This window comes from Chelmon rostratus, chromosome 9, assembly GCF_017976325.1.
Source record: "Chelmon rostratus isolate fCheRos1 chromosome 9, fCheRos1.pri, whole genome shotgun sequence".
Classification (NCBI taxonomy): Eukaryota; Metazoa; Chordata; class Actinopteri; order Chaetodontiformes; family Chaetodontidae; genus Chelmon; species Chelmon rostratus.
Window position 1 is genome coordinate 14,905,392 of NC_055666.1, and position 17,070 is coordinate 14,922,461.

Below are 17,070 nucleotides of genomic sequence, written 5' to 3' on the forward strand. Positions count from 1 at the left end.
CAAGTTGGATGTAAGTGCAGATAGAAAGAGTCTTATTTATATTTCTGTGCAACAGAAATGTGGACAGATTATTAAGTCTTAGGTAAAAAAAAAAAAACAGCAAACATGATTAAAAATGCAACCTGGATGGACCTGCTCTGTATGTATAGACAGTTCATTCAGGGTTTAGCTCACAATTTATCTTTATATACTCGCTTGCTTCTTCCTTTACTCACAAAATTGATATCATCTGGCACCTCATCATGACATAATTATTTCATTTTATCAATCTAAGTGCCGAAGCCAAGGGATCATCATGCATAATTAGATGATGCTTCCTCTTACATGGGAACTTAGGTTGTTTTTCTGCATGTACTTACTGCAGCCCTGCTAGGTGCAGCAGTCTTTCGCGAAGAAGCCCCGTTTCGTATCGACTCGCCCCTATTTTCCAGCTTTTAACCACACTATCATTCCTCCCCTCCGCTGGGATGTAAATCATTCTGCAGCAACTGCTTTCCATCACTGTTTAAATTGATTTCCGAGTTGGTAATGATAATGTTTTTGAAGTCTTCTTCATCGAAACAGCCGGCTCTCTCCGCCTTAACTCAGAGCAATCTGGAAACAAGTGGAGTTACTCCTGAATTGTTGTATGTTTATGGAAATGGGGGCATCAACTGAATTGGCTGCAGTCCCTCACTCCTTTCAATAACATGGTTGAAAATGCTTTGAGGTGATGTATTGCACTTCAACTCTTCAGTCAATACTTCATTTTCACATACGAAGCATTGACCATGACTCCAGAGGTGCAGAAGAGCTAAACAGTACATACTTGTAATTCAGTGCATTACATTGACGCAGCAAACTAATGCAGTATTATGTTGACAAGGTAAAACTGAAGATGGAAAAGTACTGGCTGCCGTGATTAGGACAACTTAAAAAAACAAAAACTGAGTTATCTCTGTTGCTGCTATTCACATCACACACACAAAACACCCTCGCATTCCTCTGCCATCCCTTCAGCTTCTACTTCCTCCACCCCTAGCAAACTCTTCCTTCATCCATCTCTCCACCCCTTTCCTTCCCCACTCTCCTCTCTATCTCTGCGTGATTCAGTGGAGCTGTGCAGTTGTTAATTACAATAGAAGTTATGAGTGCCGGAGGGAAGGATTAGCATGTGGCACATAGCGAATTTAGCATTTGGGGAGGGATTAGGCGGTAACACACAGAGGTATTATCACTGGGCTCTTTGCAGAGTACAGTTATGATTACAGACGCATTGTCCTGCTTAATCCAGCCGGCCTGTCTGTGCATGATGTGTGTGTGGGTGGGTGTGTGTGTAGACAGATGATGTCTAGATGTGTCAGGGTCAGTGTTGGTGTGATAACACCAGGTTGCCGCAGATACAGCGCATGTACACTTCACTCAAATGGGTTCCATTAAAGCAGCGGAGTATCTCACAGCCTGTAGAGTACCACTTTACTCCAACTCAAAAGATGCACGTGGAACGAAAAGTGACCAAAGGCAACTTAACCACACACACACACACACACACATACACAGGCACTTAATACCCACACACAAGCACAGTGACACAAATACATCATACTATCTCAGCAAACTAATACCAGAGACAGATGGGGAGAGAGAGAGAGAGAGAGAGAGAGAAAGAGTGTGGGAGAGGGATGAAGGGAAGGCAATCAACAGGGGGGAGGGAAAGGAGAGAGGGACACTGAGGAAAAATATGGGGAAAGAAGGGAGTAAAAGAGGACGGCTCAGCTGCATGTACTTGTGGATGACGGGAGAAAAATGAAAAAGGACAACAACAAGGCAACACTAAACATTGTGAGCTCACTGTCTCAGTAAATCCCTCACATATGTCTCCTTGTTATGATTCATAATCGCAGCGCCCTCCTGCGCCAATCAGAAAGAATGTTCGATGCCGTTATGAAGCGGCGAGACACAAGGTTTCCTCAGCCAGATCTAAATTGCTGATACTTTGAATGATAAAGTAAGTAAGTAAGTGGTGCAGTGACTAACATCGCTGTGACACATTAAAATGGTCTAATAAAAATTACACTGCTCCCCTAAGACTGATTAGTGAAACTTAAAAAAAAAAAAAAAACGTAGGAGTGGTGCAATGAGTCACATGATTACCTTGAGAACTGTTAAATCCCATTTGAGTTAAATACTTTATGCATTGCATTGTCGGCCTAATGGGCCAATCGGCATTATTGTGAAAAAGCTGGAATTCATCAAAATATTGTTTTGTCAGTAAAGCTTTTAATTTCTGTATCTGTTGCATAGAATAGACTCGCTGTAATCGTAGCACTCTGTTATCTTATTATGACTTATTTCTCATTATTTTAAGATTATTATTATTACCACCAGATAGCATGTCTTCTATCATGAGAAATGATTTAAACATAATGGGATGTTATTACAAGAATAAGATAACAAAATTAAAAAGTCCAGATATTGTGATAAGTGGAAAAGATTACATAATCATAATATAAGATGTCACAGCAAACAGAAATGATCCCATAATAATTTGATCCTTATCGCATCAAATGAGAGAAGATCTTTCTTAACGCGACAAAGTGAATTTAATGTGCGTCCACGAGAAAAGGAGTGAGAGACTGAGAGGAGGAATGAAGGAAAGGTGAGATTTAGAGGTGGGGGATGGAAGAAAGAGGACAAGGGGAGGATACCACAAAGGTGAAACATAGAACATAGCAGGTGCTCAGGGGAAAAGGAAAAGAAACAGATACAACTGATGAACTAAACTACAGGGAAGTAATGAAAGCTATAGGGCGTGAAGGACAGAAAGAAGGTGAAGGAAAGAGCAAAATCTGGCACAGCGTGCCTTACATATTTTTCAAGTAAACATCACACACTTCCTAATAGACTTCGCATGCACACGAAGGCAGTTTGACAAGCTAATAAATCTTCAATGCCGCCTGTTTAACTATTAATGACTGCTGGTCTTGATGGTGATGATGATGGAGCCTTACAGATGCACCTACAGCGCTGGTGGCTCCCTTGAATACGTGATCGTCGGGTGGCATGACGAGGCCTTACAGAAGGAGAGGAAATCTGATGTGAAAACTTTAAATGCGGTGCGAGCTGAAGTTGTCGGCTGCAGGTGGTTGGAGGACGGACAGATAGAGGAGGAGAGAGAGGGAGAGGAAGGGAGAAGGAGAGTGAGATTTATCGGTTCAGAGATACCCAGGGGAGGTTGGCGACTGGAGCTCAGTCAATCCAGGAGCAGTAGAGCGATAATGTGATGCAGACACACACACACCGGCACACACACTTGCACACACAGATATATACTTTAAAGTATGCTTAAATGTATATGAGTGGGCTTACACGCATATATATGCACATAAATACACACACACTCACCCATTTGGGAAACGACACTAATGCATCCACACAAATCCGCACAGACTCCATGAATAAATAAACACACCCACACATCAATAAACACACTCCAATTTCAACAAATAAAGCCTTCGTTGCCCTCTAGATTAAAAAGACAGATCTTCATTGACCAGTGGACTTCAGATGGCAAACACAATCCAACACACACACACACATGCACACACAGACAGACGGGGGTATCCTTCTCCTAAGTAATATAGAACCACTAATGCACCGCACCTAAAAGGGGCAACCCATAAAAAAACACGCAATAAATAAATCACAAACATCATTGTGTTTTATACACCTGCACTCAAAAGCAGAAACACACACACACAGGTACTCGAGGCACCCACAGGCGAGGCACATAACACAGCTGTGGATCAAGTCTCTGATCTGTCATCGTCATTTCTTCGCGCTGCAGTTATAAATGGTGTTTACACTTATCGTAGGGCGCAGCTCTCGGCTCAGCGCAGTGGGTGTCGTAAGTCTCACCTCCTGCAGGAACTTTGTCTGTGCGGTGCTTCTTTGGCTGCCCGCTCAGCAGCCCTGCCCCATCATTAGCTCTCATTCGGACGATGCGCTTCATCATCAGTGCTTATTAGCAACGTTAGTGCTGTAATCAGCAGCCTTTTCTCACAGAGCTGTCAAAAACGATTACTCCCGTAATGCAGTGTCACTGGGCTCTCTGTGTGTGTGTGTGTGTGTGTGTGTGTGTGTGTGTGTGTGTGTGTGTGTGTGTGTGTGTCAAGACTTTTTCAGAATGATCAGTCCACCAATTGGTACATAAAAACTTACTGGGAGTAGAGCATGCGTGAGCGGACGATGAACTTGAAGATGTACTCGAGGGCTTTGAGGGTTCGGAGGATGGACTCACACTTTTCCCCTCGACTGGACACATCCAGGTACCTCTTCAACACCGACATCAGCTTCCTGGGAGAGAGCGATATGAGGAAGAGAACGAGTGTGAAGGGAAGAAAAGGAAAACAAAATCAAGAGAGGAAAAAAAAAGAAAAGTGAAAAAGGGAGGAAAGAAATCAGAATCATTCAGTCAGAATTGTCATTCGTTCTCTGATGTTCCACAGGTTGAAAAGTTAATCACCAACTCCATTTTTCACTTCCATAGAGCAGAAAGACGGAGTGCAGCAGAGTGAGAGCGAAAAGGACGAGAGAGAGAGAGGAAGACTGGGAGGGAGGTGGAGGTGGAAAAATGGCAAAATAGCATTTCACACCTCAACAGATGTACCTTTCACACAGCTCACTGACATTTTTATTTGCCCTCAGATGCATGATGAAAAAAATCATTTTCCAACACATGCGCAGCCCGGAGGCATCTTTAGACACACACATAAATACAGTGCTCTGGTGTGTCAGAGGAGTTGGAGAGAGGTGTGGGTGCCACAGAGTTCAGTTTAAGTTTGTGACCTATAGCAGCATCTCTCAGCCCAATCTCCCTTTGCATCAACTCAGCGCCATGCAATAGTTGCATATTCACGACACATAAAACAATACCGTAGAGAGGGGGTGAGACTTTTGATGGCTCTATTTTCATGGAATGGTAACATGGGATCACCTATTAACTGGTTTAAAACAACTAAATCCTCTTAAAGTCACCTTAAGAAATGAACTCTAATCTGACCTCACTGTCGTCATTGTTGCCTTTAAAATATCATCAACTTTATTAGCATTCAGTCTCCCCTGGTTTTGTTTTGATGCGTGGCTTAAAGGCAAGCAGAGGATGATTTATTCTTTTTTTAAGAGCAAGAGATCGGGAGTTTATAATGTAGTGAGAGAGTTAGAGAGTTTTACATAACAGCCCCTGGGCTGACAGGCGTTAAGCTGCAGTGACCCTCTTAAAGAGGGTGAACACCAACACGCTGGCAGGGGAGGGATGGAGTGATGGCGGAGAGACAGATGAATAGATGGAGCGAAGAACAGACAGGGGGAGAGAGAAAAGCAGGCCGGAGAGGAGGGGAGGGGCAGGGATAATTGGGAAAAGAAGGCCGAGAGGAGGAGAAGCGGTTTGAGGAAAGCAAGAAAAGATTCAGAGGGATAGAAGGGGAGCAGGAGGAGGCAGACATGCTTTTAATTTCCTAACTGAAGCGTTGGCAATGCGCACAAGTGTTTTCTCTAGCGCCCACTGAATCAAGTGAAGTGAATTATCAGAGAGGAAGAAGCAGGCAGAGGAGTTTGGGGAGCGCGCCTGAGTGCTTTAGCTGCTACTCCGCAGAGAGGCAGGGTTAAAAGTCTTGCTATCTGGACGTACAGTAAATCTAATCCCGTTCAGCTAAGTGCTCCAAAGGCCAACACACACACTGAACTCCAGTGGCAGCTGGATACAGTGCACTGTTTAGTCACTTAACACTAGATCTTCAGGTGGCATTTAAATGACCACAACAGGTTTAATGCTCGTGTACCTTTGGCATGGAGTTCAGGATGGTGCGTTTAATTCTGACTTGGACAACCTACACTTATGCTATGTATGTAGCTCTAGTACTGTACTTTAAGCTGCTCTGCCTCATGAAAGATCACATTGCTAATGTTTCCACTCAAATGAAGTACGGTATGTTAGTTGACTGGAAGTCTAACACTGTCCTTACACGTCCCCAAGGTCACACCTAAACGAAGCGCTCAGCCGGCATTTTATGGAGCTCACAGTGAAATTATTTGAGCCTGAAATAGCCTGTTGTGTTCAGTGAGTTTAACTGATAATAAACGATCTTGCATCAAAATCAATAAGGAGATGTCTTTGCAATTTCAAAATGGTATTGTCGCATGAGAATATTGATTTTGCGACAGAACTTTTTGATTTTTTTTTTTTTTTTTGCACTTTTGAAGTGCAAAAGGGCTGTTTTTTCAATTATCTATGGAACTCTTATCATATTTTGCTCTTGAAGATGTATATGTTTCATGCCTACAGCGCTTATATTTGTCTTGCTGCTCCTGAGACAGAATGTGTAAAAAAATTAAATCTGACCACAGAGACATCTGTCATTCAGGAAACTCATTTAAAACAGAACAGAATCACATGACAGGAAGTGAGCCGTGCTCCAGGAAGTCACCTACTTGTAGGCCAGTGTAGCACTGAAATGCTGCTTGATGTAGGCCTCCAACACCGTGTTGAAGTGCTGAAACTTCCTGTCAGCGATCAGACCTATGATGTATATCTGGCAGACAGACGGGAGCAACAGATAACATGTTAACATGTTTACATGGCAGTAAACATTTACATGGCACATGAGAAGCTATGTACAATCATCTGATGGACATGTTTATTTGGGAAAAGATGGACAGGTAGACACCAAGATGTCACACTGGATATGTCATATGGACATGCAGGCAGCCTGTCAGGAAATCAGCTGTATTTGTTGACAAGGCACACACACACACAGTCTCTTACTGGGTAATAACACACCACACACTCACCAATGCGTCAAACACGAGGATGTCGTAGTCGTCAGTCTGGGAGTGTTCCATCATGATGTTGAACAAGGCATCCAGGGTATCCTGCAGAAACTGCACGCATAGATACAGATGAAGGAGAGGGCCGGTGAGAGCGCACACACGCACCAGTCTACGCACTTATGCAAAAACACACTTGCGTTCACACCACTGACCTTCACCACCTCCTCTCCGTCAATCATTTTGAGCATCTCCAGGTTCGTGTTGAGGGATTCAGGTCGGGTCCTCCACTTGAGGAGCCCCAGCAGCCCCACTGGAAAGGCGAGACACGAGGAGAGCATTTTCTCATCAGCTGCCTAAACCGTTCATACACGTATGCTGTTGCTTAAGAGTGAAAAAAGCAATTGCAAGGGAAATGTATTTATTGTTGACAGTTTTAATTTTCTGAATTGTAGCTTTTCACTTTCTGTCCTTGAATATTTGGCAGTGTGTGGTGCACAGAATAGATATAAACTGTTAAAATGAATTCTTAATGTGAAAGGTACAAAGTTGAAGCTGTTACACTGCATTAAAATTAGAGCTGAAATATTTTAATTCAAAAAATTAATCTCCAACAATTTTGCTAATCAGCTATTTGCTGCTTTTCTTGCATATACGGTATATATGTACTTAGAATACAGCTCGCCTTTGGAGATGAGAGAGAAATTGTGTATTTTTTGTTTTTGTGTACTAAACAATTGGTCGATTCATGTTAAAAAGGAATCAATAGATTATTCTTCACTTTATGCTCAATTCCGTGCTGCAGAGTTATTCTCTGAATAATGAGCGACCACTAAGAAGCAATTTGTCAAGTGATGATTTGTCATGTGGACAGTACCTGTTCCTCTGCTTACTGAGACTTTCAGCTGCACATTCAAATCCACAGTTTCTGTCATTAATTCTGCTACAGTTTGACATGGGGCAGATTTCCACGTCTCTGTAGGGCTGCCCGCTTGAAGCTTGCCGCTTTCCCTGTCCAATAATTTCCGACTCACCAAGCCAAGTCGCACATCTGCTGGGTGGCCCCAAACAACACTGTGTGCCTGCATGCCTAAGAGCCGTTGTCTGTGTGTGCGTGCGTGTGTGTGTGGGTGGGTGTGCTTGAGTGCATGCTTGCGCTTGTGCGTGTGCCTGTCTGTGTGTGAGCCTGTGTGTGTGTGTGTGTGTGTGTGTGTGTGTGTGTGTGTTACAGGTGATTAATACTGCAGGATAATGTTCATTATAGTGATGGACTGGTTTCCTCAGTAACAGCTGTTGCACTGCACCTGTGTCTGGTACACCTTACTGTCTGGAGCGTGTGTGTGTGTATGCATTTGTAGATGTGGACGTGCAATTCAGTGCGTGTGTGTGTGCATGCGTGGCTGCCTGCCAGAATGAGTAGGACAAAATGACGACACTCGCCACTAATAAAACCTATGTATACACACGGTTCCCTCCATTATTGCTTACTATACCATGACGGTACCAGTTTTGGCACCATTAACCTAATTACCATTCCGTCGACTCACCATTAATTGGCTGGACGTCTCCTTTACGCTAACCCTAACCTCACCTCAGCCGTCAGCTGCTGTCATCCTGACTCACCCTTTAGCCCTAAACCTAAAAATAACACTATGAGGTCAGAGAGATGCTACCTAATCAGATTAATAGGTTTTTTTAAAGGAGATATCTGAATTTTCAAAAATCTAGGCCAAGATAAAGCAGCATGCACACTGGACCAGCAGTGTTTTCGCACTTTAAGGGACGTTGTTCTACGTGGTGGATTTGCCCTCTACCAATTTCACAGCCAACCGATGATTCATTGTCTTGGCCTGCCCTTATTACTCTGTTGAAAGAAGATGTTAATTAATGTTTTTTTTTTTGGACGTGTCAGGTTTAATTTCAAATACCCTCACACTTCTCATACTGTAATTTCTGCCCTAACCTTTCTTCGGTTTGTGTGTGTGTGTGCGCATGTGTGTGTGTGCGTGTGTGTGTGTGAGAATGAAAATGACTTGCCCTGCCAAGTCTCTAGAGAAGCTGAATATCAACATAGTGTCACAGAGGTGCTTTCAACACTGCACCTGCCCACCCCCCACGCACACACATTAATATTTACTGTACAAGCAAAGGCACACATACACCTACCGTTCTGGGTGAGTTTGGTGGAGCAGACCAGGGTGGAGATTGTGAAGGTGTCTCTAGAGCTGACCGACAGGCCTCCTCCACTGCCAGACACGTTGCTGGAGCTGCGACTCAGCGACGGCACCTTGTGGGCTTCGCCGTGCTGGTGGCGGGTCGAGGGCAAAGACAAGTAGCAGTTCACATCCTCCATACGCTTGCTGTCACCCTGAGTGGACAGTGCACGGCAGTCATTTTAAAATCTATAATGGTTACACACCAGTATTGCTCCAACCTCATGAATTGTGGCACAGATGTTTGGTGGGTGTCGCAGCAGGACTGGGACAACAATTCTATTTCTTGCGTTTAGTCAAAGCGTCCTGATGCTAACACAGGAGTAGAAGACTGAGAGGCGCTGGGGTTTGCTACACTTGCAGTTATTTATCAGGTCGCTCCTAAAGGAAAGAAATGACAAACAATGATTGCGGTCGCCAGTTCCACAGCAGTAATCCTCTGTGCCTTATCTACTTCTGCCTAAATCAGCTTCGGTTTGTCAGCTGATAACTTTGGAAACAGAGGGGCAAAGATGGGTTCGAAAAATAAGAGCACAAACAAAAACAGCACCAACTGTTGGTGCAGCACTTTTCTTCTTAGTTACAAAGTGCTGAAAAGATACAGAGATATCTTCTCTCGGCTCGGTAATGTCTTATCTATTCTGTGTATGTGATCATACCTTATCTATAAATTTACCATCTTCAGGCCACAAATTCATTCGGGCCTCAAACCACAACTCTGCCCTCTTTAATGCCAAACCAGTAAGTAATAATGAATTAGTGGATGGAATAGCAGGGGGATTGAAGCCATGAGCGGCACAGACATCGAAGGGAACGCAGGGATAACGAGAGATAATCGAGAAAGAGGGCGCAGTGGGACCGTCCGTTTGGTCTTTCAGTGAATCACAAGTAATTAATCTTCATTGCATTTGGCATTTAATCAATAAGGGGATTCAATCTTAGCTCTGGCTCATTTGGCAGAAAATCTATTTGGCTTCACTCAACCTGTCTGTGCGGCCATAATCTCCCAACCCGACTCACTTTACTGTATGTTTCGGGCTGCTTTCATGATGGTTGCAACCGAACACGTCTTGAAATTATCTTTCTCCTCTACACTATACATATAGATTTTTTTTATTTGTTAAAGTTTGATTCCGATTCCCCACCATTATACACATGTAGATGAAAATCCTCCAGAATCACTTAAAGAGTGCAAAGAGCCTTGGCACAGTTAGAATAAACTTGGACATTCATTCATGTCTGATCTTGAATGATGAATCAACAGAATCCTGCAAAGCAGTTTTTGTTATTTGCCACCACTTGAACAGTCGCCACTTTTATTGGACACACTAAAATATTTCATATCTATTGGAAAGATCTATTGGAGTTGGGCTGTTCTATCCACAACTGCTCAGTCCAACAAAAGAAATGAGCTGTAACACTTTCTCATCATAAAAGACTCACCATGCCATTTATTACTCTGTCTGAGCTTCTGTGTTGATCTGCCTTTCAGTTGCATAATGATATCTGCACATTGGTGGTCAAAGCAGACGGGATTTGGGTGACAATAAGCCATCAAGCTTTCAGCGAGCTGAAATCGATCTCATTTCCTCTGTATTTGAGTTGTTTTTCTTTGGAAATAACACTGAACCCGCTTATGAATTCATCTGTTTTCTCTCTGCATAAGTGTCTGGTCCTGACCTTGAAGACGACAAGGTCATGTAGCCCGTCCTGCAGAACTGTCCCATCCTCCTTCATCAGACGCACAAAAGCCATGGCAAAGTTCTTCTCGCTCTTGTCCTTGGCTGGAGGCGAAGGAGACGGATGTGTAAACAGACGGAGGGTCAGGGGAGAAACACATCAGGGAAATAGAGAGGGGGGAGAGAGGGTGAGAACTGAGGCATGGGAGGAGGAAAGACCGCTGATTTGTTTAATCAACTGTGTGTAATGATGCCTTTGGTCATTTTCCAAATTGCCTCCAATCATTTGGCCCTTTCGGTGTCACATTATGCTCAGGGGAGCAGAGCGAAGTTAAGGAGTGTGGATGTATGCAGACAACAGGCAGGCAGAGGACGGGAGGCTGATACTCACACTCCTGGGAAGAGCGGTGTCTGAACATGAAGCGTAAATGAATTCTGTGCATTTCCTCCAGAGGGACTGCCACCTGGAGGACATCTCATGTTAATATGGAACATGAAATAGCAGATATTTTCAATTTTTACAGGCATACCATGATTTTCTGAGGTTTATCTCCATGAAAGTTACAGCTGAAACGAGGGATGCAAATGCTGCATAAACACCAGACACCTTCAAGAAAATGGAAAGAACACTCTGGTATAGATGGAAATACAGTTCCACCGCAAACTACTTTTGAACTGTTAGCTCTGCAACTCGCTCTACAACACACACACCCACACTCACACACACCTTAATTGTCTCCATCCAGCGGGGCTGTTTGACTTGGTAGTAGATGACAGATCTGTACTCACTGACCGCTTTTTCCCCTGCTCCCAGACAGATGGAGTTCTAGGAAAGAGGGAGAGAGAGAAAAATACTTGTCATATTGAGCTGAAGGATTTCATGTTTGTGTGTGTACGTGCGTGTGTGTGTGTGTGTGCGCATCCATGTATGCCTAAGATGGATTTTCATTCGGGGATAAAGCCACGTCGATGTGGCCCTGACTATGAGAGGGCGAGTATGCGCTTGATCAGTGTCGTGCTTGCTCACTGGCCCATACGCCGCACATACAGCGCACACACACATGCACCTGCACACTGTATCTCAAACACCCTCCCCACACTCACACACACACAAATCCCTTTCCTATCAAATACGTCGACGTGCTCCATACGACCTCATCTTCTCACGCTGCTGACCTGTATGGCCTTGCCCTCCTCGTCGCAGACCCACATGATGACCTCCACGTTCTTCTGCGTCGTCTTGTTGTATTTGTCGAAGTCGCCGCCCTGCAAGGTGAGGTAGATGTCATTGCGGACATCTCCCGGCATAATGATCTCCGGGAAGCCAAGCTTGCGGGCCACCACGGTGCTGCGGTCCACCAGGTGAGGGTATTCCTTCCGGATCTGAACTATGTCCCCGACCAGAGCCTTCATGGTCACCCACAGACCTGGACGGAGGTTGGGATAGAGGAGGAGGGAAGATCATGTATTCATTTCTGACAAGTACATATCCTGTTGTATTTCCATAGTGACCAAAGCTGATCACACGAAAAAACTTGGGAAACCATAGCATCTGTGTTGATATCAGAGAGTAAAATGTTATATGTTGTACTTCACAAAACATTGATCAAATATGAATAAAATTAGTCAGACAAACAGATGCCACTCCCGGCTATATTAAATGAGGTATCTGGAGAGGACTTTTCATTTCTCTCTGCAGTTAAGTCAATTCAAATTAAAGCCAAATGAATGAATAAGGAAGTTCAAGGTTCTGTGCCATTAAAACTGAATTGAATACACGTTAGAAAGCCTTAAACATGAGCCTCGAGAGCTGAACTTAAAGCGAGATGCACTTTGTGTAAAATCTGAGTGTTTATCTAAGAGGAACGTAAAGTGAAAGGGTTTCAAGGTGAGCCCTGGATGTGAAGATGTCTGCTGTTGTTGCAGTCTAGACCATAATCAATACTATAAAATTTCTGTCTCCTGTCTGTGAAAGGCGGTGCTAAGACAGGGGAGCGAGGGAGACGAAGAAAGGATGAGGGCGTTGTCATTATGGGCAGAAATGTTTCATTAAAGAATATGGGCTCTCGCAGCTTTCAGAGGAATTATGGGACAGAAAATGGACAGAGATGGAAAAAGGGGTGAGCTATTTTAGGGGGATACATAGTTGGCAAAATCTAGACTATGTCACAAACCCACATTTTCAAGGCTAACTACATACCTACAGGGAATGCTCTGGATATGTGTGTCAGTGCATGTGCGCTGGCAGAAGCATCTCAAAGTGAGAGGAAGGAGAGATCAGGGGTGAGTAATGTTAAGAACAGGCATCTTGTGGCCTCAGGTGATCCTTCCATATCTGCTCATCCGGGTGCTCCCTTCATATCTAGGTTATGCCCAGGGCCTTCAGGAGCGGCAGGACAGATAAAAGCCGAGTGATATAACAGCCCAACACGTGGGGTCGCTCTGTGTGGAACGAGACGGCGGCACACATAGGGGCTGTCAAAGTCAACCATAAACATGAGGTAGTGGGCGGCGACACTGGAGGCTGGTGGTGAGGGAGGAATAAAGGGTAAGTAATATGGAAACACAGGCTCAAGGGCGCACGCTATCCATCAGGCTAATGACCTTCATTGTCACCCACGGAGCAGAGAGAAGCAGCGAGGATGCAACAAGAAAAGGCCATTTTGTCTGATCGCACATGACTGCAGCGTATACAGTCCATTGGGAACCTTCAGCGCGTACAGGACCACTTACAGCAGAGCAGTCACATGGCTTACGCACCAGGAAACGGACAGCAAAGCCTGAAACAGTACCTTGGCCGCCACTGTCTCCTCGTGATGCCGTCACTTTGTTCAGCAAGGTGTGGAGGAAGTCGTTCTCAGCAACTACCCTGGAGCCAAAAGAACACATACACTTGAAAACACACAGAGACCTTTTAAGCTTAAATCTGTGCAGGTTGTGCAAGACCGCTGTTTTAATTACAGGGAGGATCTGGGAAAAGAGATTTAAGTTTCTTAGGGAAGAAAAGGAGGGCGAGAGGGAGAAGGGGTGGAGTACCGGAGGAGGGAAATAGGACATACGGGAAGAAGGGGATGAAAAACTGCTTCTCCTCATCGCATTCGATCTTCCCTTTGATGAGATCGCTGATGTCCATCACTGCCAAGAAAAGAAAAGAAATGCGTACGCGATGACAAAATCAAAGAAAATGCTATACTGTAATTTGTGATCAGTCAACAAGGACAGCCTCTGTGAACATTTTGTATACAAACTTCTCTATCACACATTAGTCGAGCAAAAGAAGCTTCACGACACACCCAGAGAGCAGTTTTTGTGCGGTTATGTCAGGAAATAAGCATGTTTTTTTGAGCGAGAGGGAACAACAATAGACCTAAGGGTAGAAAAAATGCAGCAGCAGGTGAAAAGTTAGGCAAAATGTGTCTGACCTTTAGGGAACAAAAGCATAAATGACCGTAGAGGCAACCAAAGGCCATTACTGTGGGCTAAGCTGGTGAGACGAGATAAAGGAATGAGGCAAAACAGCCCTTTTCTGTCATCAAATATATTTGTAGCTTTAAAAGAGAGGCTAGTAAAAGCAAGACTCATAAATATTGACAATAGAGAGAAATCTTTCTGATCATCAATTTAGCAAGTCTAAATGCTGCTTGACCACCTGGATGGGCAATTTAATGGCACCTTTAAGCAAAATAAAACTGTCCACGCTGTTCTTCAAGTACCTGCCACCCCGAACGGCCGCCTCAAGCCCTGAGTGCACTTCTTGTTGTTCATCTCTTTCAGGTCCATCCTGCCCACTCTCACTATCTGACAGATCAGATAAATCTTTTCTCTGCTCAGGTCCTTGTTCCCCAGGTCCTGATAGAAAAAAAAATCAGGTACAGGAGAAGAGAGAGAAAAGAAGGTGAAGGGGGAAATATAGAGATTGGGAATTAGAGATATGAGGATGAAAAGATGCCATTGGGGGAAAGGAGGTCAGTGGAAAAGAGAATGGGGGAGATTATGAAAGAAGACAATGCAATCTTAATACAGGGAATAAACCCATTCATGTCTGTACAGTGCAGTGGCTGTAGTGTTAAGAAACAGTGTGATAGTGCCCTCTTGTGGTCACTTACTGTAAAGACAACCTTCAGGTTGTTGAGCATGTCAATCTCCTTGGGGAATCCTTTGCTGCCCCAGCGTACCAGGTAGTTCTCACTGCACCAAGCATGTAAAAGACACACAGTATAACTGCTACAGCACTGTTCTGCAATGTAATGTTTTAATACAAAACCTCACATGGTATCAAATACACCAGCATTAAAGTTCATCTCACTCCCCTCGACTGAAACTCTGCAGATATACTCGACTGGAGAAAAGGTAATTCTGGGGAGTTTTGGGGTTTGTGTATTTCCACCTACAGGAAACGATGAATCAAACAGATAAAAACACTATCTCTGTCCAATTCAGGAGTGAGCAAATGCTCGGTCTAGATAAACCTGCAACTTTTGCCTCCCTCATCTTTTGGGAGAGGATCACAGAGCGTCCTGTCAGGTGTACGTGAGCATACAATACGCAGGTGCTGATGTGACATTACATGATTCCTGGGAAGATTAAGTGAAAATGTTCCAGTCAAACCCTGACAGGCATGTGGATCAACGGATGGTCCCCGAAGCAGCTGTGTAATTTTTGATTAAAGTGCTAAAAATACAGCCCTTCTATTCCCAAAAGCATTTTGCTGACATACAAGCATGTACCAGAAACAGACAGAGGGATGAATAGAGAGATAGACAGTGAGACAGAGGAGTATGGCGACAAAGGGCTGAATCAAAGCTGCAGAAAACCTTCCTCAAACATTCCTGTCATAAAACCCTAATATCTGCCATTTTATCAGAGGCGGACCAATAGACAAAGTGAGGGAATGCATAGTAGAAAACAACATATTTAATCAAATAAACATAACAAGCGCAGACGAGATGCAAGAGAATCAGAACAAATGGACAGAAAGTAAGAGACAATGGTATGGTCTTGGATGCAGAATCTACTGAGAAGAAGATGATGGATCCAGGTCTATCCCAGTACTTTCAGCTGCAGTTACTGAGACATAGATATGCCCACTATGACAGTGAGTGACAGGGCTTAGCATCAGCCCTGTCAGGCACCACACAGCGCTGACAGTCACTATCTGCTGCCCTGTAATTTGTGTTTTCTGTATTTTTATTTTTGGCGTACCATTGTTCTTATTTAGTGGGGCTCAACAATGGATTGGAGAGGAAAAATGAGGATGCCAGAGGAGGACAGGTATACAGACAAGAGAAAATGGAGGCGAGTGTGTGTGGGTTGGAGTGTGGGTTGGAATGTGTGTGTGTGCGTGTGTGTGTGTGCATATTTTAGACAGCTGAGGGATGGAGGTGAGGTAGAGAAAATCTGAGCTTGAATTAAAAGGCATTTTCACTCATTTCAGACAGTAAACTGGTATTTAGTGGAATGCAGTGGAGGTTAAACCCACTTAATTTTCCTATATTTTGTATTTCATTTAACAGGAAGAGTTTCATATCTTATGATCTCAATCCTTGACATATGAAAATCAGACTCAAGCAAAAAAAAGATTATTAAGAAAATTATTAAGACATCAACAAGACAACAAAAGCTGGTCGTAGTCACACAATTTACTTATATCTCTATCCAACTACACCCAAAACTAGTTTCAGATGTGATCTAAACTAAATCTGACTTCTATACTAACATTAGCTGATTTTTCTTTGGACATGAATCTGGGGCCTCAAACCCTCAAATCACCTGAAAAGAACGCACTGACCACTAAAGCTAAGAGAGAAGAACAAGAGTCGTGACACCTGATGATGGCCTGTTTCACGGGGTCATAGAGGGACATGAAGAGCTCCGAGTCCTCTCCGATGCGACAGACGAAGTTCCTGACAAACACATAGAGGCTGTGGGTGGGGGAAGACTGGATCCTCGCCGAGATCCCGCTATGGTCGGTCTGGATGTTGGACTGCAGGACAGGACATTAATTGTAGGACGTGAACTTGGGACAAGGGTTTAACAGGATAAAACGCCACTGGTATAACAACTACAATAGCTGGTTACTTAATGATGGGATGTAGCAGCTGCAGCACCCAGATTGCACGTTTGTAACAGATCTAAATCATGATAGAGTCTTTCTGATGAATCAATGTTGAAATGAAAAATAGTCTGCGTGGAGTTAAAGTGAAGTGAATTCTTAATTAGGATTGGCCGGCAGACGTGATTGACAAGTAAAATTAATCATCCGTGGCATTTTCATGGAGATAAAGCTTCACTTTAGTACTTTATTTAAATGATGATGGTCCGATCCACATCTAGTTCACGGTAGCTTTTACATTTTCCAACATTCTTATAAAAGG

General features: G+C 43.8%; 1 protein-coding gene across 1 annotated transcript in view; it reads right to left on the reverse strand.

Moving 5' to 3' along the window:
- LOC121611868 (dedicator of cytokinesis protein 2-like) overlaps positions 1 to 17,070 on the reverse strand; it is a 94,073-nt gene that overhangs the window by 73,524 nt on the left and 3,479 nt on the right. The window contains exons 8-21 of the mRNA XM_041944582.1: positions 16,522 to 16,679; positions 14,803 to 14,884; positions 14,410 to 14,545; positions 13,756 to 13,831; positions 13,489 to 13,565; positions 11,873 to 12,123; positions 11,424 to 11,522; positions 11,088 to 11,160; positions 10,698 to 10,801; positions 8,971 to 9,172; positions 7,020 to 7,117; positions 6,829 to 6,918; positions 6,469 to 6,569; positions 4,201 to 4,335 (exon numbers count right to left, since the gene is read on the reverse strand). Of these exons, the coding sequence (XP_041800516.1) occupies positions 4,201 to 4,335; positions 6,469 to 6,569; positions 6,829 to 6,918; positions 7,020 to 7,117; positions 8,971 to 9,172; positions 10,698 to 10,801; positions 11,088 to 11,160; positions 11,424 to 11,522; positions 11,873 to 12,123; positions 13,489 to 13,565; positions 13,756 to 13,831; positions 14,410 to 14,545; positions 14,803 to 14,884; positions 16,522 to 16,679 (1,682 nt within the window). The remainder of the gene's footprint in view (positions 1 to 4,200; positions 4,336 to 6,468; positions 6,570 to 6,828; positions 6,919 to 7,019; positions 7,118 to 8,970; positions 9,173 to 10,697; positions 10,802 to 11,087; positions 11,161 to 11,423; positions 11,523 to 11,872; positions 12,124 to 13,488; positions 13,566 to 13,755; positions 13,832 to 14,409; positions 14,546 to 14,802; positions 14,885 to 16,521; positions 16,680 to 17,070) is intronic.